The following is a 22,800-nucleotide window of genomic DNA, read 5'->3' as shown; positions in this document are numbered from 1 at the left end:
GACAACACACTGCTACAGTCTTACAGTAACCAACAGACTTGATGACAAAAGACAACACACTCCTACAGTCTTACAGTAACCAACAGACAACACACTCCTACAGTCTTACAGTAACCAACAGACAACACACTCCTACAGTCTTACAGTAACCAACAGACAACACACTGCTACAGTCTTACAGTAACCAACAGACAACACACTGCTACAGTCTTACAGTAACCAACAGACAACACACTGCTACAGTCTTACAGTAACCAACAGACAACACACTGCTACAGTCTTACAGTAACCAACAGACAACACACTCCTACAGTCTTACAGTAACCAACAGACAACACACTCCTACAGTCTTACAGTAACCAACAGACAACACACTCCTACAGTCTTACAGTAACCAACAGACAACACACTCCTACAGTCTTACAGTAACCAACAGACAACACACTCCTACAGTCTTACAGTAACCAACAGACTTGATGACAACAGACAACACACTGCTACAGTCTTACAGTAACCAACAGACAACACACTCCTACAGTCTTACAGTAACCAACAGACAACACACTCCTACAGTCTTACAGTAACCAACAGACTTGATGACACCAGACCAGAGTGAGAGAACATGGTTTGATGACAATGTGGGTGAGTATGTGTGTGTGTGTGTGTGTGTGTGTGTGTGTGTGTGTGTGTGTGTGCATGCCAGTGTATGTGTGTGTATGACGGCAGCCAGATGCTTTATTGTACCGTGAACACGTGGGTGTGTGCGTGTGTTTTTGCTGCAAGATACCGTCCTGGGGATTGCGCGACATTTTGGTGAAAGCTTTTCTTGAAATACACAGATGTTTGAGGTAAAATAGGTACCACCGGTATTGTCCTTCTCAGTTCACACCCTCTCCCAACAAGCCAAGACCTCTGGCCACAGCAGACAGCAGACAGACACACCAAGGCTACTATGGGAATGAGCATGGATAGGATGGATGTAATGGGAAGCACCCCAGAGGAAGGAGGAAGGAGGGAGAAGGGGGGAGGATGTGAGATGAGGAGGGCTAGGCAAGTATGTGCTTTGTGGATGAAGGACGTATCCAGACTGCTCTGTTACCCAATATCTCCATGATAATATTTCACTCTTTAAAGCAACACGATCTCACTGTTTGACCAATTTGATTTCAGATTCAGACGTTTATCCGCGTTTCTCAAAATGTCAAATTTCCAAAATTGGTCCAAACGTTACATTTCTAAATGTTTTTTGACACGGTTGATGGGTAGAGCCTCCTGGCAAGGCGCCTTGCGTCTGGTTAAATGTAGGCATTCATTTTGAATGGTTAAGGGTTTGGGTTCAACATTTAAAAAAATTGTGTCTGCACTGGGATTGAACATGTGACCCTCTGACCCATCCCCAACACCCAAGCCTACTTGTTGGTAACGGTGCTCACCGTTGCCCAAGTGGCAGGTTTTGAAGGCATCTCCCAACGTCCTTGGGACATGGATGGACGTTCAATTTCAACATTAATCTTGAGTGAACTGGCTGCTTTAAAGCTGGAATCCTTAATGGTGAAACTGACACGTCCATTTATAGTTTTACAACAACAAAGAAGTTACCACAAACATCAAATACTGTTTTCTCCCCTCTGACATCATTTCACGCGCGATAGAAGAGGGCAAAATGTACTGGAATTTTTGCTGCACTCCTCAGCTCGGGAACAAAATCAATAACAACGGACAATGGGGCTGCTTCCCCCTACTGTGGATTCCATCTTTCAGTTAGCATTAGCATATCTCCATGCTAATATTTCACTATTTAAGTTAGCATTAGCATATCTCCATGCTAATATTTCACAATTTAAGTTAGCATTAGCATATCTCCATGCTAATATTTCACTATTTAAGTTAGCATTAGCATGCGCCACACTGTAATCACCACCCTGTTAAGAGTGTAAGGAAACTAGTTTTAAAGTGATACATCACTCCAAAATGTTTCTAAGACATAATACTTTACCAGTAGTAGTCTTAAAAAACAGGGGCTTGACACACACACACACACACACACACACACACACACACACACACACACACACACACACACACACACACACACACACACACACACACACACACACACACACACACACACACACACACACACAATTTAAAAAAATGTACTATTACATGTATTTTTCTAGTTGTATTGTTTGTATATGATTGTATTTTAAATGTGTGTGGCTGTCCTTGTCTATCAGTGTATCACTGTTTTGTTACTTGTCATGTTTAGTGTTTTTGTGGACCCCAGGAAAAATAGCTGCTGCCTCCGCAAAAGCTAATGGGGATCCAAATAGACTAAAATAAACAAATACAGGTCAGAGTGGATAGTCAGAGCGAGGAAAAGGAGGAGGAGGACGGAGGGGAAAGAGTGGAGGGATGAGGAGGAGGAATGGAGGGTTGATGATGATGATGATGATGAAGGTGCTCACTTGGTTGTCGTCTGAGAGGCGGGGCATGGAGATGGTCCGACCATGCCTGTCCATTCGCATTGGGTGACAGGGCTCAGTGTCCGAGTCCCCGTCCCGCCCCATCTCTCTCATCTCTAGCGTCTGCAAAAAAGAGACCAGAGGGTGCGTGACCACTGCCGACTAGGGGCAGGAGTCTCAGAGCGAGGGGCCTTTAGATAGTACGAGAATGAGTGAATCCTAAGTGATTCTATAATTGTATATAATTCTATGCTTTTTAACTATTCTATAGTTAGTTGTGTAATTCTTATTCAATAGGTATATTGCTTGTCTCCACTGGCCAACTTGGCTGTGAAGTAACCATAAAATAAGGAAGCCTCTCTATTGTATGTCTGTTTATCTGGTCCTTCAACGGGCAGCAGGGAGCAGTATGTAGACATCCTTTCCCACAGAACCATAGATACTGTAACAGCGTTCATGTACAGTGAATTCAAAAAGTATTCAGACCCCTTAACTTTTTACACATTTTGTTACGTTACAGCCTTATTCTAAAATAGATTTTTTCAAAATGTATCCACACCAATCGACACACAATACCCCATAATGACAAAGCAAAAACTGTTTTTTATAAATTTTAACAAATGTATTAAAAACAAAAAACAGAAATACTTTATTTACATAATTATTCAGACCCTTTGCTATGAGACTCGAAATTGAGTTCAGGTGCATCCTGCTTCCAGTGATCATCCTTGAGATGTTTCTACAACTTGATTGGAGTCCACCTGTGGTAAATTAAATTGATTGGACATGATTTGGAAAGGCACACACCTGTCTATATAAGGTCCCACAGTTGACAGTGCATGTCAGAGCAAAATCCAAGCCATGACGTCCAAGCCATGAGACAGGATTGTGTCGAGGCACAGATCTGGGGAAGGGTACCAAAACATTTCAGCAGCATTGAAGATCCCCCAAGAACACAGTGGCCTCCATCATTCGTAAATGGAAGAAGTTTGGAACCACCAATACTCTTCCTAAAGCTGGCCACACGGGCAAACTGAGCAATCGGGTGAGAAGAGCCTTGGTATGGGAGGTTACCAAGAACCCGATGTTCACACTGACAGAGCTCCAGAGTTCCTCTGTGGAGATGGGAGAACTTTTTGGCATGAATGCCAAGCGTCACGTCTGGAGGAAACCTGACACCATCCCTTCGGTGAAGCATGGTGGTGGCAGCATCCCTACGGTGAAACATGGTGGTGGCAGCGTCATGCTGTGGGGAGGTTTTCCAGCGGCAGGGACTGAGAGACTAGTCAGGATTGAGGGGAAGATGAACGGAGCAAAGTGCAGAGATATCCTTGATGAAAACCTGCTCCAGAGTGCTCAGAACCTCAGACTGGGGGAAGGTTCACCTTCCAACAGGACAACGACCCTAAGCACACAGCCAAGTCAACGCAGGAGTGGCTTCGGGAAAAGTCTCTGAATGTCCTTGAGTGGCCCAGCCAGAGCCCGGACTTGAACCCAATCGAACATCTCTGGAGAGACCTAAAAATAGCTGTGCAGTGACGCTCCCCATCCAACCTGACAGAGCTTGAGAGGATCTGCAGACAAGAATGGGAGAAACTCCCCAAATACAAGTGTGCCAAGCTTGTAGCGTCATACCCAAGAAGACTTGAGTCTGTAATTGCTGCCAAAGGTGCCTAAACAAAGTACTGAGTTAATGGGTCTGAATACTTATGTAAATGTGATATTTCCAGGTTTATTTATTTACACATTTGCAAAAATGTTAAAAAAACAGATTTTCCTTTGTCATTATGGGGTATTGTGTGTAGATTGATGAGGATTTTATTTAATCCATTTTAGAATAAGGCTGTAACGTTACAAAATGTGTAAAAAGTCAAGAGGTCTGAATACTTTCCGAATGCACTGTCTCTCTATGTTTTTATACAGTACAACAAAACACACAAAACATGCATATCTATGGTTCTTCACTAATTTGACTGAGAGAGATGAGACCAGGGTGGGCTTGGCACAGTCCAACAGGGAGAGAGAGGGGGGAGCCCATCTACCACCCACCTGTAGGCCCAAGACTTGGTTTGAGCCAGGGGGCAGTGAGGATGGGCCAAGAGATGGCATGAGAGTGTTGGAGAGAGACGCGAGAGAGTGAGAGGACAGAAAGAGAGTGTTGGAGAGAGACGCAGGAGAGAGTGAGAGGACAGAAAGAGAGTGCGTCAGTAAGCTGTGGGAGGCTGAAGATAGTTACTTCACTGAGTGAAACGTAGAAAGAGGGAGAGAGAGATAGACTGAAGAGGAAGACCTTGAGCGGGTCGACACAAACAGTCCAAAAGTTGACTCAGAGCAGCACAGCTGAAGAGGGGTGGAATATTGTCCATCTCTTGACCAATCAAGCCCTTCTCAGTGAATCACCGGGATAAATACAGATTGAGTAGCAGTATCGACAGTCTGTCATTTCCTTCTACCAGGAATAAGGATGTAATATATACCAAGGGAGTGACATTCTCCAGAACATGTGTTGTTAACAACTTACCGGAATATAAGCTTTATACATCTTTATATATCAGATATCTTTATCCTGCATTGCATGACTGTAAGTTATCATTTAGTGTAAACCTATGACATCATCATGTTTACTCCTATAGGACACAATGGAACAACTGTAGGCCTACACACTAACAGCCACTGTATTGTCTCAAAACCTCAATAGAATCACAGTCGGGCATCAGTTTGCGCGGTTACTGCGTTACCACGGTGACCTGCGTGTGTTTGTTATATGTTTGTGCTGCGTTACCTGGGGGTTGTGTCTGTTGTCATGGAGATGGTCGGGGTAGGGTCTCTCTGGGCTCCAGTTGCCCGTCTTGTTAAACATCTCCTGAGCTTTAGCTGTCACCCACGACTGGCTCTCTGTCATCCCCCCCTCTGGAGGTCTGGTACACACACACACACACACACACACACACACACACACACACACACACACACACACACACACACACACACACACACACACACACACACACACACACACACACACACACACACACACACACACACACGAATGCAGACACGGAGGAGGATGTTAGTGGCTTATATACTGTATACGCACAAACGCAAACCCATATATGCTTGCACGGACTCATAAACACACACACACACACACACACACACACACACACCAACTCAAATACATACACCTACTCAATCACACGCCTATGCAAACATGCATAGGTATACATGCATATGTATGTTTGCGAATACACACAGTCACACACACACACAGACTAAAACACACTCAAATAAAACCACACTATCTCTTCGATAATTAGAAATACAGTACAAACACACACAGACACAGGTCTGACGGCACCAGAGAAATAAGGACACAGAGACACACAGAGAAGGAGAAGGAAGACAGAGAGACACACAGAGGAGACAGAAGACAGAGCGACACACAGAGAAGGAGACAGAAGACAGAGACACACAGAGGAGACAGAAGACAGAGACACACAGAGGAGACAGAAGCCAGAGCGACACACAGAGAAGGAGACAGAGAGACACACAGAGAAGGAAGACAGAGAGACACACAGAGAAGGAGACAGAGGACAGAGAGACACACAGAGAAGGAAGACAGAGACACACAGAGAAGGAGATGGAAGACAGAGAGACACACAGAGAAGGAGATGGAAGACAGAGAGACACACAGAGAAGGAAGACAGAGAGACACACAGAGAAGGAAGACAGAGAGACACACAGAGAAGGAAGACAGAGAGACACACAGAGAAGGAGACAGAGGACAGAGAGACACACAGAGAAGGAAGACAGAGACACACAGAGAAGGAGATGGAAGACAGAGAGACACACAGAGAAGGAGATGGAAGACAGAGAGACACACAGAGAAGGAAGACAGAGACACAGAGACACACAGAGAAGGAGAAGGAAGACAGAGACACACAGAGAAGGAGATGGAAGACAGAGAGACACACAGAGAAGGAAGACAGAGAGACACACAGAGAAGGAAGACACAGAGACACACAGAGAAGGAGATGGAAGACAGAGAGACACACAGAGAAGGAGATGGAAGACAGAGAGACACACAGAGAAGGAAGACAGAGAGACACACAGAGAAGGAAGACACAGAGACACACAGAGAAGGAGATGGAAGACAGAGAGACACACAGAGAAGGAGATGGAAGACAGAGAGACACACTGAGAAGGAGATGGAAGACAGAGAGACACACAGAGAAGGAGATGGAAGACACAGAGACACACAGAGAAGGAGATGGAAGACACAGAGACACACAGAGAAGGAGATGGAAGACACAGAGACACACAGAGAAGGAAGACAGAGAGAGTCATTCGGGAAAGCAGCAGCAAAAAAGCCCAAACCGTGTAGAAACCGAAGAAACAGACCCCGTGAGAGACATTTACAAAGCGTTTGTATGTGCAGGTTGTATGCTTGTAATAATAATTTTGGGGGGGGTGCTTATATTAGACACAAGTGTGTAATACAAGTGTTTTTTTTTGTAGCATATCCCAACTCCCCCTGAGACACCCGCAGAGAGTGGGGTCACGGCCAGGGTCACCATATCCCAACTCCCCCTGAGACACCCGCAGAGAGTGGGGTCACGGCCAGGGTCACCATATCCCAACTCCCCCTGAGACACCCGCAGAGAGTGGGGTCACGGCCAGGGTCACCATATCCCAACTCCCCCTGAGACACCCGCAGAGAGTGGGGTCACGGCCAGGGTCACCATATCCCAACTCCCCCTGAGACACCCGCAGAGAGTGGGGTCACGGCCAGGGTCACCATATCCCAACTCCCTCTGAGACACCTGCAGGGAGTGGGGTCACGGCCAGGGTCACCATATCCCAACTCCCTCTGAGACACCCGCAGGGAGTGGGGTCACGGCCAGGGTCATCATATCCCAACTCCCTCTGAGACACCCGCAGGGAGTGGGGTCACGGCCAGGGTCACCATATCCCAACTCCCTCTGAGACACCTGCAGGGAGTGGGGTCACGGCCAGGGTCGCCATATCCCAACTCCCTCTGAGACACCTGCAGGGAGTGGGGTCACGGCCAGGGTCGCCATATCCCAACTCCCCCTGAGACACCAGCAGGGAGTGGGGTCACGGCCAGGGTCGCCATATCCCAACTCCCCCTGAGACACCTGCAGGGAGTGGGGTCACAGCCAGGGTCACCATATCCCAACTCCCCCTGAGACACCTGCAGGGAGTGGGGTCACGGCCAGGGTCACCATATCCCAACTCCCCCTGAGACACCTGCAGGGAGTGGGGTCACGGCCAGGGTCACCATATCCCAACTCCCCCTGAGACACCTGCAGGGAGTGGGGTCACGGCCAGGGTCACCATATCCCAACTCCCCCTGAGACACCTGCAGGGACTGGGGTCACGGCCAGGGTCACCATATCCCAACTCCCCCTGAGACACCTGCAGGGAGTGGGGTCACGGCCAGGGTCACCATATCCCAACTCCCACTGAGACACCTGCAGGGAGTGGGGTCACGGCCAGGGTCACCATATCCCAACTCCCCCTGAGACACCTGCAGGGAGTGGGGTCACGGCCAGGGTCACCATATCCCAACTCCCCCTGAGACACCTGCAGGGAGTCGGGTCACGGCCAGGGTCACCATATCCCAACTCCCCCTGAGACACCTGCAGGGAGTGGGGTCACGGCCAGGGTCACCATATCCCAACTCCCCCTGAGACACCTGCAGGGAGTGGGGTCACGGCCAGGGTCACCATATCCCAACTCCCCCTGAGACACCTGCAGGGAGTGGGGTCACGGCCAGGGTCACCATATCCCAACTCCCCCTGAGACACCTGCAGGGACTGGGGTCACGGCCAGGGTCACCATATCCCAACTCCCCCTGAGACATCCACAGGGAGTGGGGTCACGGCCAGGGTCACCATATCCCAACTCCCCCTGAGAAGCCGCGGGGAGTGGGGTCACGGCCAGGGTCACCATATCCCAACTCCCCCTGAGACACCTGCAGGGAGTGGGGTCACGGCCAGGGTCACCATATCCCAACTCCCCCTGAGACACCTGCAGGGAGTGGGGTCACGGCCAGGGTCACCATATCCCAACTCCCCCTGAGACACCTGCAGGGAGTGGGGTCACGGCCAGGGTCACCATATCCCAACTCCCCCTGAGACACCTGCAGGGAGTGGGGTCACGGCCAGGGTCACCATATCCCAACTCCCCCTGAGACACCTGCAGGGACTGGGGTCACGGCCAGGGTCACCATATCCCAACTCCCCCTGAGACACCTGCAGGGAGTGGGGTCACGGCCAGGGTCACCATATCCCAACTCCCCCTGAGACACCTGCAGGGAGTGGGGTCACGGCCAGGGTCACCATATCCCAACTCCCCCTGAGACACCTGCAGGGAGTGGGGTCACGGCCAGGGTCACCATATCCCAACTCCCCCTGAGACACCTGCAGGGAGTGGGGTCACGGCCAGGGTCACCATATCCCAACTCCCCCTGAGACACCTGCAGGGAGTGGGGTCACGGCCAGGGTCACCATATCCCAACTCCCCCTGAGACACCTGCAACCTATTGGTTGCTGGCCCAGCAACCAAGAGACACCAGCAACCTTTTGGTTGCTGGCCCAGTGCTCCAACCTCGAGGCTACCTGCCTCCATACCTGCATATGTGAGTATGAGTATATGTATTCTACTGTATGTACAGTGGGGAGAACAAGTATTTGATACACTGCCGATTTTGCAGGTTTTACTACTTACAACGCATGTAGAGGTCTGTCATTTTTATCATAGGTACACTTCAACTGTGAGAGACGGAATCTAAAACAAAAATCCAGAAAATCACATTGTATGATTTTTAAGTAATTCATTTGCATTTTATTGCATGACATAAGTATTTGATACATCAGAAAAGCAGAACTTAATATTTGGTACAGAAACCTTTGTTTGCAATTACAGAGATCATACGTTTCCTGTAGTTCTTGACCAGGTTTGCACACACTGCAGCAGGGATTTTGGCCCACTCCTCCCTCCAGACCTTCTCCAGATCCTTCAGGTTTCGGGGCTGTCGCTGGGCAATACGGACTTTCAGCTCCCTCCAAAGATTTTCTATTGGGTTCAGGTCTGGAGACTGGCTAGGCCACTCCAGGACCTTGAGATGCTTCTTACGGAGCCACTCCTTAGTTGCCCTGGCTGTGTGTTTCGGGTCGTTGTCATGCTGGAAAATTCAGCCACGACCCATCTTCAATGCTCTTACTGAGGGAAGGAGGTTGTTGGCCAAGATCTCGCGATACATGGCCCCATCCATCCTCCCCTCAATACGGTGCAGTCGTCCTGTCCCCTTTGCAGAAAAGCATCCCCAAAGAATGATGTTTCCACCTCCATGCTTCACGGTTGGGATGGTATTCTTGGGGTTGTACTCATCCTTCTTCTTCCTCCAAACACGGCGAGTGGAGTTTAGACCAAAAAGCTCTATTTTTGTCTCATCAGACCACATGACCTTCTCCCATTCCTCCTCTGGATCATCCAGATGGTCATTGGCAAACTTCAGACGGACCTGGACATGCGCTGGCTTGAGCAGGGGGACCTTGCGTGCGCTGCAGGATTTTAATCCATGATGGCGTAGTGTGTTACTAATGGTTTTCTTTGAGACCGTGGTCCCAGCTCTCTTCAGGTCATTGACCAGGTCCTGCCGTGTAGTTCTGGGCTGATCCCTCACCTTCCTCATGATCATTGATGCCCCACGAGGTGAGATCTTGCATGGAGCCCCAGACCGAGGGTGATTGACCGGCATCTTGAACTTCTTCCATTTTCTAATAATTGCGCCAACAGTTGTTGCCTTCTCACCAAGCTGCTTGCCTATTGTCCTGTAGCCCATCCCAGCCTTGTGCAGGTCTACAATTTTATCCCTGATGTCCTTACACAGCTCTCTGGTCTAGGCCATTGTGGAGAGGTTGGAGTCTGTTTGATTGAGTGTGTGGACAGGTGTCTTTTATACAGGTAACGAGTTCAAACAGGTGCAGTTAATACAGGTAATGAGTGGAGAACAGGAGGGCTTCTTAAAGAAAAACTAACAGGTCTGTGAGAGCCGGAATTCTTACTGGTTGGTAGGTGATCAAATACTTATGTCATGCAATAAAATGCAAATTAATTACTTAAAAATCATACAATGTGATTTTCTGGATTTTTGTTTTAGATTCCGTCTCTCACAGTTGAAGAGTACCTATGATAAGAATTACAGACCTCTACATGCTTTGTAAGTAGGAAAACCTGCAAAATCGGCAGTGTATCAAATACTTGTTCTCCCCACTGTATGTATGCATGCATGTGTGTGTGTGTGTGTGTGTGTGTGTGTGTGTGTGTGTGTGTGTGTGTGTGTGTGTGTGTGTGTGTGTGTGTGTGTCTACAGTATGCATACTGTGAGTGTTGGCATGCTTACGTATGTATGTATTTGTGTGTGTATATGTACATATCATGTACGCATATGTATAACCCATCACTACTACTCACATGCTGTTAGAGTCGTGCTGGGTGTGTGTGCATGTGTGTGTGTGACAGAGAAAGAGAGAAAGAGTGTGTACGGTTCTACTCACATGCTGTTGGGGTCGTGCTGTGTGGCGGGGAGGCCGTTGACCCCTGGCATCCCTCCTCCCGTCCCGTCGGGGCCTCCCCCTCCTCCCCCTTCTCCTCCCCCGGGGGAGGGCGGCTCCATGCGCTGAAACATTAACGGTGTTCGGTTCTGTGTGAGATACAACATGGCCTCGGGCTGGCATCAGACACACTCAGGCAGGGACACACACACACACAGAGGAAAGGAGAGGATGCACCGCAGCATGCCCCCACCAGGTGGCACAATTGGGTAAAGTAATGGTTTAGAGGTTAGAAGTTGCCTAGAGTGGGAAATTGAAGCTCTGGAGAAGGGCCCAGCACTAAGTATATATAATAGTCACCACTAAACTAGCTTCAGTTTTTCAATACTAGCCACTAACAATTTAAACTTCTTCCACTGGACAGCTGAAGCAAGTCACACAATGTTTCTTGAAAAATGACCCTTTTTAGTTGCTTATTATTTAATTGTTGTCTAAACTGAGGACTCGCTGATTATTTGACTGAAACAAATACTTTGGCCCTCCAGAGCTAGAATTGCCCACCCCTGCTTTAACCACAGATCTAGGATCAGATTACCATAACCATCTGATAACCTTCACCATTGGGAGAATTAAGACCTGATCTGATCCTGTGTCAGTCAGTGCTTAGTGGCAACCAGAGCCATATATTTAAGCAATAAGGCTCGGGGAGGTGTGGTATATGGCCAATATACCACGGCTAAGGGCTGTGTCCAGGCACTCCGCATTGTGTCTTGCATAAGAACAGCCCTTAGTTGTGGTATATTGGCCACATATCACAAACCCCAGAGGAGCCTTATTGCTCTTATAAACTGGTTATCAAAGTAATTAGAGCAGTAAAAACAAATGTTTTGTCATACCCGTGGTATACAGTCTGATATACCACGGCTGTCAGACAATCAGCATTCAGGGCTTGAACCACCCAGTTTAGAAACGTATATATACCAGGGTTAGGGTCAATTCCATTTCAATCAATTCATAAAGTTCCAATTCCACATTTTCCTCATTGAAAAACATTGAAGAGAATTGGGATTTCACTGTACTTCCTGAAATGACTGCAATTGAAATGGAATTGACTCCAACCCTGATATATACACACAGTGCTTTCAGAAGGTATTCACACCTCTTGACTTGTTCCACATGTTGTTGTGTTACAGCCTGCATTTAAAATGGATTACATTCAGAAGTTGTGTCACTGGCCTACACACAACACCCCATAATGCCAAAGTGGAATTATGTTTTTTGAAACTTTCATAAATGAATACAAAATTAAAAGCTGGACTGTTTTGAATCAATAAGTATTCAACCCCTTTGGTATGGCAAACCTAAATAAGTTCAGGAGTTAAAATGTGATTAAGAAGTCACATAATAAGTTGCATGGACTCACTCTGTGTGCAATAATAGTGTTTAACCAAATTTTTGAATGACTACCTCATCTCTGTACACCAAACATACAATTATCTGTAAGGTCCCTCAGTCAAGCAGTGAATTTCAACACAGATTCAACCACAAAGACCAGGGAGGTTTTCCAATGCCTCGCAAAGAAGGGCACCTATTGGTAGATGGGTAAACATGTATCCCTTTGAGCAAGGTGAAGTTATTAATTACACTTTGGATGGTGTATCAATACACCCAGTCACTACAAAGATACAGGCGTCCTTCCTAACTCGGTTGCCGAAGAGGAAAGAAACTGCTCAGGCATTTCACCATGAGGCCAATTGTGACTTTAAAACAGTTACAGAGTTTAATGGCTGTGATAGGAGAAAACTGAGGATGAATCAACAACATTGTAGTTACTGCACAATACTAACCTAAATGAATGAGTGAAAAGAAGGAAGCCTGTACAGAATAAAAAATATTCAAAAACATGCATCCTGTTTGCAATAAGGCACTAAAGTAAAACTGCAAAAAATGTGGCAAAGAAATTCACTTTATATCCTGAATATAAAGCGTTATGTTTAGGGCAAATCCAACACAACACATCACTGAGTACCACTCTTCATATTTTCAAGTACGGTGTTCGCTGCATCATGTTATGGGTATGCTTGTCATAGGCAAGGACTAGGGAGTTTTTTAATACAAATGACCGGAATAGAGCTAAGCACAGGCAAAATCCTAGAGGAAAACCTGGTTCAGTCTGCTTTCCAACAGCTATTGAGAGACAAATTCACCTTTCAGCAGGACAATAACCTAAAACACAAGGCCAAATATACAATGGAGTTGCTTACCAAGACCACGGTGAATGTTCCTGAGTGGCCTAGTTACAGTTTTTGACTTAAAGCGGCTTGAAAATCTTCGTCAAGACTTGAGAATGTCTGTCTAGCAATGATCAACAACCAACTTGACAAAGCTTAAAGCTCTTAGAGACTTACCAGAAAGACTCACAGCTGTAATCGCTGCCAAAGGTGATTCTAACATGTATCGACTCAGGGGTGTGAATACTTATGTATATGAGATATTTCAATATAAAAATGTTAATACATTTGCAAACATTTCTAAAAACATGTTTTCATGTGTCACTATGGGGTAGAAAAAATATATACTTAATCAATTTAGAATTCAGGCTGTAACACAACAAAAATGTGGAATAAGTCAAGGGGTTTGAATACTTTCTGAAGGCGCTGTATATGGCTCTGGAGGAAAATTCTACTTCCTCCGTCAAAACAGCTCCTCAGCAGTCCTTTTTGTTGTTTCGCCCATATATGGAGTGTGGCGGGAGCAGGGAGGTCTTCCATTGGCTGGTCTGTGGTGGTGTCGATGGCTACATGACTACAGATGCCGTCATGTTCATCCAAACCAAAAGCTAAAATGTTAACGGCTAAATGAATGGGTGTGAACCCGGGTTGTAGCGTGCTCGCTAACAGTGAGTTCTTCTGGGAAAGTTAGTTTTAATATACTAACAAATGAAATGGGATATGGAGGACGAGGTACAAAACTAGTGCACTATTTTCCCTAGAATGCACGTTCATGAATACCACTGAAGATTCACAGAGAAGGTTTTGTTACATGAGCGTCCAATGGTTACATCAGGAACCTCAGCTCAACATCCAAACAACCAACCAGAGATGACGGAATACACAGACAGGAGCACACAGAGAGGGGAGAAGGGTTCTGGTTAGACAGGCCTGATGACAGTCAACCTAGATTGACCAATCAGGGAGGGTTTGAGAAGCCAAGGTCCCGCCCCCCTCCTGGAAGAACAAATCGAGTCAGAGGGACGAGGGGATGGATGGACAGACAGATAGACAGACAGACAGACAGACAGACAGACAGACAGACAGACAGACAGACAGACAGACAGACAGACAGACAGACAGACAGACAGACAGACAGACAGACAGACAGACAGACAGACAGACAGACAGACAGACAGACAGACAGACAGACAGACAGACAGACAGACAGACAGACAGACAGACAGACAGATAGACAGGGAGAGAAAGACGGAGGGAGAAGGAGGGAATATGCAAAAGAGTGATAGAGGAGTGACAGAGATAGTGAGTGATACATAACACCACGTATAGAGAGGTACAGACCTGGGGCAGGCACAGAGAGACATGGGAAACAGTGGCAGAAAGACACATTACAACAGTGAAAAGACAGTAAAACAGTGGTAGGAAAAGACAATAGGAAAGACTGTATATATATATATACATATATAAATAATAAACTATATCAATTGGAAAATAGATTAAGACATAATGAAAGGTAGTATAACAGTTGTAGGGAGGAGGGAAGGAGGGAAGGAAGGAAGGAAGAAAAGAAAGACAGAGTTAAGGAAAGAAGGTGGGAAAGATTGAAGGAGAGATGACGGGAAGGTGCAAAAGATTGAAGGAGGGAATAAGGAGAGAAGAGCAGGAGTGATGGACATAAAGAAAGGAATTAAGGAGGGAAAGAGTACAACTGAGAAATGAAAGAGGGAAGAAGGGAAGGAGGGATAGACAGAAAGACATAGTTTGTCGTTGTGCACCACAGGCCAGCTGGTGATGTTGAGAAGGAGGAGCCTGTCTGGAACTGGACAGTCAGTGCAACCAATGAGATGACAGCATTCAGGAGGATCATACCAACTCATAGACGGGGTCTAAAATATCGTACACTCCATTCACCTAGGGCCCGATTGAGACTTGCGATAAGTAGACTTAACATGGACTTAAGTCAATAAAACATGGACATAAGTCACTTTTTTTTTTACTTAAGTCCATGTTAATAAGTTAACTTATCTCATGTCTGAAAAGCACCCCTACTGAATACCCACAGATCCTTAACCCCGCCTCATGGACTTGATCTGGGATAGAATAAGACGGGTGCCAATTCTGTTTCTTAAAACCTCCAAGAAAACATCTAAGAAAGGTTGATTTTGGGGTGAACCATTACTTTAACTTCAGCCTCCAAAGGCAGATAGAAACCATTAAAAGCTGTGGATTGCAGCACTGGAGCCACAGGAGCAACGGGGTATCCCGGGGAATGGAGTAATGTGGAGCCACAGGAGCAACGGGGTATCCCGGGGAATGGAGTAATGTGTTAGAGAAACAGTGCACATCACATTAAGAGGTAGCGCATTTACACAGCATTCATAGACAACAGGAGTGCATACGTACATTGGCCATGTTGTATCATTATTATTCATATCAATTTCAAAACAAAACAGTTTAAAACATCTCCCCCCTTCTCCTCACCACGACACCATTTATCCCCCCATGCTTAAAAAGGGGAGGAGTTCAAAGAAGGCCTTAAAGGGGCAATCTGCGATTGAGTTTTATTGTTTGAACTGCAGATTGCCCCTTTAAGTAAATATACAAGTGGTGGGTATGATGGGGGTAAAGTAATGGGTAGGAGAGGGGTATAGTAATGGTAGAGTAAAGGTAAAGAGATAGCAAGTGGAAGAGCCAGGCCGGGCGTCAGCCTACGATAGCCATCCATCATGCTAACTGGGAAACAGGCAGAAACAGCCTGGTGCCGGAGTAGAGAGAGAGAAGTAACTGGAGGTAGCATGCTACAGGGGTAACCCAGGACCCGGCAGAAACAGCCTGGTGCCGGAGTAGAGAGAGAGAGGTAACTGGAGTTAGCATGCTACAGGGGTAACCCAGGATCCGGCAGAAACAGCCTGGTGCCGGAGTAGAGAGAGAGAGGTAACTGGAGTTAGCATGCTACAGGGGTAACCCAGGACCCGGCAGAAACAGCCTGGTGCCGGAGTAGAGAGAGAGAGGTAACTGGAGTTAGCATGCTACAGGGGTAACCCAGGACCCGGCAGAAACAGCCTGGTGCCGGAGTAGAGAGAGAGAGGTAACTGGAGTTAGCATGCTACAGGGGTAACCCAGGACCCGGCAGAAACAGCCTGGTGCCGGAGTAGAGAGAGAGAGGTAACTGGAGTTAGCATGCTACAGGGGTAACCCAGGACCAGGCAGTGCTCATTGGGAGGGTTCCAAGGCGGAGGAACATGACGTGGGAGGACGAGCGAGGGAGCGTTGGGGGGGCAAGGGGGAAATAAAGGGCTAGGGGGTTGACAGACCAAGGAGGGCAGCGATGGAGGTCCTGGAAAGAGTGCAAGGGGGCCAGGAAACGGGGTCTAGCGAATAAATGGGTTTGGGGTCATGAGGATGGGTCTGGAGGGAAGGGAGGCTATGGAGGTCTGGAAAGGGGAGCTATGGGGGCAGGAATTAGAAAGGGGATGCTGGGGTTTGAAGGACCAAGAATATCACCAATGGGGGTTCTGGGTGGTGGGTAAAGGCAGGAGGAAGAGTTGAGGAGCTAAAGGAAGGGGAGCTGAGGGGGTTGGATGATTTGGGGTTCACTGGGGTGTGGGAGCATGGGTGTTTGGAGGCAAGAGAGGCTATGGGGAGCTGGACATGTTTGGGAAGGGGATCTAAGGGGGAAGGAAGAGTCGGTTCTGGGGTGTTTTCTGGAGGTCACGGGTGGGTCTGGGTCTAGTGGGTACCTGCTCCTCGCGTAGGGCCTGGAGCTTCTTGGCCTTGCTCTGTCTGTAGTACTCCATGATCATCATGGCAGCGTAGATCTTCCCCACCGTCAAGTCTGTGGCTGCTGAGAGAGGGACAAGTTACCCTGCCTCGATTAGACCACAATGTGGATGGGACCCTGAGCCGTGAGACGAGAGAGAGGGGGATGGGAGTGGGGGACCGACCATGCTACGACACCACACACACATACAGACAGTTGCGGGCACTAAAAAGTTAGGTCGTGTTGTACAACACTTCACTCTATTTCTCCTAACGGTAGGTTTGGTTTTTAGAAAACATTTCAGTGGCCGCGACTGTAGGGTACATCTCAAAGTCCTTGATTCGTCTTCCTCCTTTTAAAAAATAGCTTTGAGGGAAAATATCCGAGGTTCCACCCCTCAGACCTTCTCTTCCAATACGTTTTGAGAAAGAGCCAATGATTCAATGACTCAAGAATCAAGGATGAAAGGAATCAAGGAAACACTTTTTAGATTCACCCTACATACATAACACACGGTGACTGCATCAAATGACACCATGTACACGGAAATACACGACTTATTACCCATAAGGTTGTGGTTGAAAGTAGTGCACTATACTATATATTAGCCCCTCTATAGGGAATATATGCATTATATGTGCACTATTAATAGCAGTATATATGCAATAATATACACAATGCTATGTACTATACAGGGAATATGGTAATGGTGTCATTTGAGATTTGCCTGCAGATACAAGTACAAGTACAACCAAATACAACACATATACAACATATTTACAACACTGTACAGTATACAACATATTTACAACACTGTACAGTATACAACAGAGCTGATAGTCTTTTCACAATCAGTTCTTTTCTGTCTTTAACTTAAATATTCTCTTTCACTTTCATTTGAACAGGCACATTGCTTAAACGGTTCCTAGGGAGGACTATATAGTTATTTCACGTTGACCATAGATCATCACTTCACCTCAATCCTACGCCTGAAGAAACAGGAAATCCATTTTTCTCTCCAAAAACTCTAGATTGGCACCCAGAGTTTGGATGATCCAGATAACATTAAACATGAGGAAAAACATGGAGCTCTGTTTGACACTATAATCCACCTCTTTACCCTGAAAAATAAATGATGATCTATTCCCAGAGAAATGGCTCGAGGTCCCCCAGCATATCAACTTATTAAAAAGTATAATAATACTTTATAATAATAGTAATTGTATAGTGCAATACTCAACATTGCATGCTGCTCTACTTTGAGTGAAGTATAACTTCAAATGAATAAATTCAAGTTATATTTAACACCAAGGCAGCATGCTACACTACACTGTGTGTAGAACATTTGATCTCTTCCTTATTATAATAATAACACTGTTGCTATACTATACTACTACTACTATAGGTCTATACTTCTACTACTATAACAGGACTCTCACTAAGCCTACGTTGAGGCCCATACTCCCTGTAGTGAAAAGACTTCTATAGAGGGTCTATAGCAGGCACCCCCTGATGCAGGAACTGACCCAGTGGGGCTAAAGAAGGGATTGTGTGAGTGTGTTTACGTTTACGTTTTCTAAGAACTGTAAGTAGGGAGAGGTGAGGATGTACAGAGGGAGTTATGGTTGTACATGTGTGTGTGTGTGTAGGCGGGAGGGGTTGTGTGTATGAACATGAGTGTGTAGAAGTAGGGAGCCGGTCCGTGGTGGTCCTGATCAGGGGGGGCGAAGCAGTGGGTGACTACGTTTAGTAGAAGCTGTCCTCTTGGTGAATTGGTGATCGTCGGACACACTTACACACTTACACACACACACACACACACACACACACACACACATCGTAGTGTGTGTTTTACGTGGTGTAACTTACACTTGTGTGGCGTGACCAGCAGGTCTAGGTTCTTCTGAGAGAGGTTGGGCCAAATGGCCATCATTTCTTTCCTTAGCTCAGCGTCCATCTGATGTTTGTCAGCTCCTCCTGTGTTGCCCAACACACACGTCAAGACACACACACACACACGTGGGCATACGCACACGCAGGTACGCAGGAAAGCACACACACAAGCGCAAACACGCGCACATACGAAAGTACATACGCAAGCGCAAACACACGTACGCACACGCAGGGAGCAGAGCAAGCCCACACACACACGCGCACACGCACGTGCGCACGCACACGCACGCGCGCACGCACGCGCGCACGCACACACACACACACACACACGCGCACAAATATGCATGCAAAAAAACAAGTTATCCAGCCACACATGTACACATTCACACAAACAAAAAAGATTTGGATTAATCCACAACTTCCTGAGCATTTATAAATGTTTGGTATATCACCACTATCTGGAAGGACAGGACTGATACCATACCTATGGTAGGAAGAAAAGAAAGGGAGAAAGGAAGAAAGAGAATGAAAGAAAGACAGACAGACAGAAAAAGAGAAACAGAGAGAGGAAGAATAAAAGCAAGCAAGAAAGAAAGAAAAAGAAAGAAAGAAAAAGAAAGAGCGGCAAGAAAGAAAGAAAAAGAAAGAGAGAGTAGGGAGGGAAAAGGTAGGAAACAACACATCAGAATGGCATTGGCAAAAATAGTAAAAAAGGACAGCTGAAAAAGTTGAGTAGATAAAGAGAGACAGAAAAGGAGGAGGGTCATACCCTTGGCAATCTTGATATCGAGCGCTGTCCGAATCAGAGCCATGAGAGTGGAGTTGAAATGCACTGAGTTGTCCTCGGCAACCGGCAAGTCCATGCGCAGCAGCCTCTGTGGAGAGCCAATCAGGTGGAGAGGTTGAGAAAAGAGAGCGTGTACGTGGTAGGGGGTGGGGTCTGAACCTCCAGGTAAGGGGAAAAGGGAGGGGCCAAGATTGAGGGAGCTCGATAGGGCAACAGCCAAAAAAGGTTAGGTTTCAGTGTCTGTAATCTTATCTACTTGTTTTATTTAGCCAGGTATATGTTCGACTCTGTCTGTCTGATTCTGAAGACACAGAAATTTGGTGCAATTCAGTTTCACCTCACAGTTCACGGAGGGAATTGAAATCCAATTCATGAATTGAAAGAAATCCTCATAGAAAAAAAAAGCCAATTTCAATTCATCTCCCGAAGTGACTGAATCTAAATGGAATTTAACCCAACCCCACTTGCAGCATCTTGATTGTCAGAGGTCCCTTGTAGGTCTATGTTGTGTCTGTGTGTGCTAAAGGACTTTGTCATATGTAGTAACCACAGTATGATTTCCAAACTGTAAAACTGCCTTTTCCAAAGGAAACAGTGGAAAAGTACTTCCTGATTGTCTCCTGATTGGCAAGTGATACTCAAACAACTACACATTTATCCAATGGGCCGTCTGCTACAGAATGAGCGACTGCGGGAGCCAAGAGCCACGCGGCACCACAATGGCCGACGACCAACAGACCCAACCTACGCCCATGTTCCCTAATAATGTGTGAATGCAACGGTACGCATTCACGCATCGTATTACACACACATGTACACACATGTACACATACAACCCCCTTTACCCTCCCACTAACACACAGTATATCAACAGAATATACTGGAATAGACTGCAAGACATAGCAAACAGTAGTATCACCGGTGTAGTTGTACTACTCTTCATCAGGAGACTAGTGTGTTTTATCAAGGCATCTGCTATAGAGCTCCCCCTACCTGTATGGAGGTTCGCTACATGTTTTTGATTGATTTCTTTCTAAACAGGTCAAACCAATGGATGAACTGCTAGATAAAAGAACACATGTTTCTTTACATCTATTAGTCGGTCATCGATTGGTTTGACCTCTGAACATGAGCGTTGGGTACTCACGTAGGACGGGCAAGCACGTGGGACACCATGTTAGTGTGTGTGTGTGTGTCGTGCCCGAAAGCGTGTGTGGCACCAGTCGTCGCAGCCAACATCCACAGCCTCCAGGTGTCCATAGCAACAAGCCATGCAACAGAGAATGCAACGGACACATGCTTTTCCCAACACCCCCCAGATCCCCGACATTTAACATACCTCCACAAGCAGCATGCCCCTACCTCCCCCCTCCCCCCTCCCTCCTCCCCCCACCCCAGGACAAGCAGCAGTGCAGCCGTGCACAGAGAGCATCATCATATTAGCTTTGATGGATTCATGGGATATCTACTTATTGATCCCTTTGATTTGCTTTATTTTCTCTCTATGGTTTCCTACAGAGCTATGCAGGCTACATGAAGAGTCCTTAGTGTTAGTCTTTTAGACATGATGCAAAGGTCCGGATTGGCAGATCAGATCTCTCTCGATGCTAAACGGTTGTCAGTTAAAGATGTTTAGTAAGAACATTCCCTGAAAGAAGAAAATCATAAAAAGAGGAATGATTTGTTTTTGACCAACCAGATGTTGGGCTACTGTATATAGGGGAGAAGTGGTAGTAGAAGTTAGTGGCGTTAGAAGCACAAGGTTCCTATAATGAGATGGAGCTACAGATAAAACAGGAGGGACAGGAAGAGGGAGCGGGATTGTGACGACATTGAAAAAGGAAAAACAAGAAATCAAGACGATACGTGATTCAAGGGGAGAAAGAAAGAGAGGATGTTGAGAGAGAAAGAGAGAGAGAGAGAGTATAACAAGACAAGAGAATAAGACGAGGACTGAAACCATATCAATCTATCACCAAAAATGGCCAACCAATGGCCATATCCCAAACAAAGCAGGCCTTCCTGGAAAGTTCACTACCGTAACAAAGGTTAGAAAGGTCAAGCGTAAGAAGGAGGTCAAATCCTACTCTTGGATTGACTAGTCCCAGGTGGGAGAAAGTGTTGTAGGGGTAAGGGTCTTTAACGTAAAGTCTTCTCTCAGGATTAGTGTACTAAAACAACGACAAGCTAGAATATAACCCACATAAGCCATCACAGCATCTATCATCGTTGTTATCCATGAACACTAGGCATTTCCATGAGTGACATACTGTATGCAATAGAGAATTGTTGGGCTGCATCCCAAATGGCACCCTGTCCCAAATAGCACCCTATTCCCAATGCAGTGTACTACTTTTGACCAGGGCCCATAGTGCTCTAGTTGAAAGTAGTGCACTGTATATGGAATAGGGTTCCATTTGGGACACAACCCTGGACAGAGTGGAGAGAAGGAGCAGGGAGAAGAGAGGACAGAAAGGACAGAGACAGACAGTTGGACATAGGGACAGAGACAGACAGGAGGATAGAGACAGACAGTAGGATAGAGGGACAGAGACAGCCAGTAGGATAGAGGGACAGACAGTAGGATAGAGGGACAGAGACAGACAGTAGGATAGAGGGAGACAGTATGATAGAGGGACAGAGACAGCCAGTAGGATAGAGACAGACAGTAGGATAGAGGGACAGAGACAGACAGTAGGATAGAGACAGACATTAGGATAGAGGGACAGAGACAGACAGGAGGATAGAGGGACAGAGACAGACAGTAGGATAGAGGGACAGAGACAGACAGTAGGATAGAGGGATAAAGACAGACAATAGGATAGAGGCAAACAGTAGGATAGAGACAGACAGTGGGATAGAGGGACAGAGACAGAAAATAGGATAGAGGCAGACAGTAGGATAGAGACAGACAGTAGGATAGAGGGACAGAAGGAGCCAGTATGACACAGGAAGACAGTAGGACATAGGGAGGAGACAGACAGTAGGACAGAGGGACAGAGGGAGAGAGTAGGCCAGAGGGACAGAGGGAGAGAGTAGGCCACAGGTAGAGAGACAGACAGTAGGACAGAGGGGCAGAGGG

At 46.6% G+C, this 22,800-nt stretch overlaps 1 protein-coding gene across 1 annotated transcript in view; it reads right to left on the bottom strand.

Moving 5' to 3' along the window:
- Positions 1-22,800, bottom strand: part of cacna1ab (calcium channel, voltage-dependent, P/Q type, alpha 1A subunit, b) — a 336,628-nt gene that overhangs the window by 35,747 nt on the left and 278,081 nt on the right. Inside the window, exons 41-46 of the mRNA XM_071389579.1 lie at positions 19,701-19,806; positions 18,908-19,015; positions 17,019-17,122; positions 11,051-11,196; positions 5,248-5,383; positions 2,469-2,588 (exon numbers count right to left, since the gene is read on the bottom strand). Coding sequence (XP_071245680.1) covers positions 2,469-2,588; positions 5,248-5,383; positions 11,051-11,196; positions 17,019-17,122; positions 18,908-19,015; positions 19,701-19,806 — 720 coding nt within the window. The remainder of the gene's footprint in view (positions 1-2,468; positions 2,589-5,247; positions 5,384-11,050; positions 11,197-17,018; positions 17,123-18,907; positions 19,016-19,700; positions 19,807-22,800) is intronic.

This window comes from Salvelinus alpinus, chromosome 2, assembly GCF_045679555.1.
Source record: "Salvelinus alpinus chromosome 2, SLU_Salpinus.1, whole genome shotgun sequence".
NCBI classification, from domain to species: Eukaryota; Metazoa; Chordata; class Actinopteri; order Salmoniformes; family Salmonidae; genus Salvelinus; species Salvelinus alpinus.
This window is presented reverse-complemented; position numbering and strand designations above follow the sequence as displayed.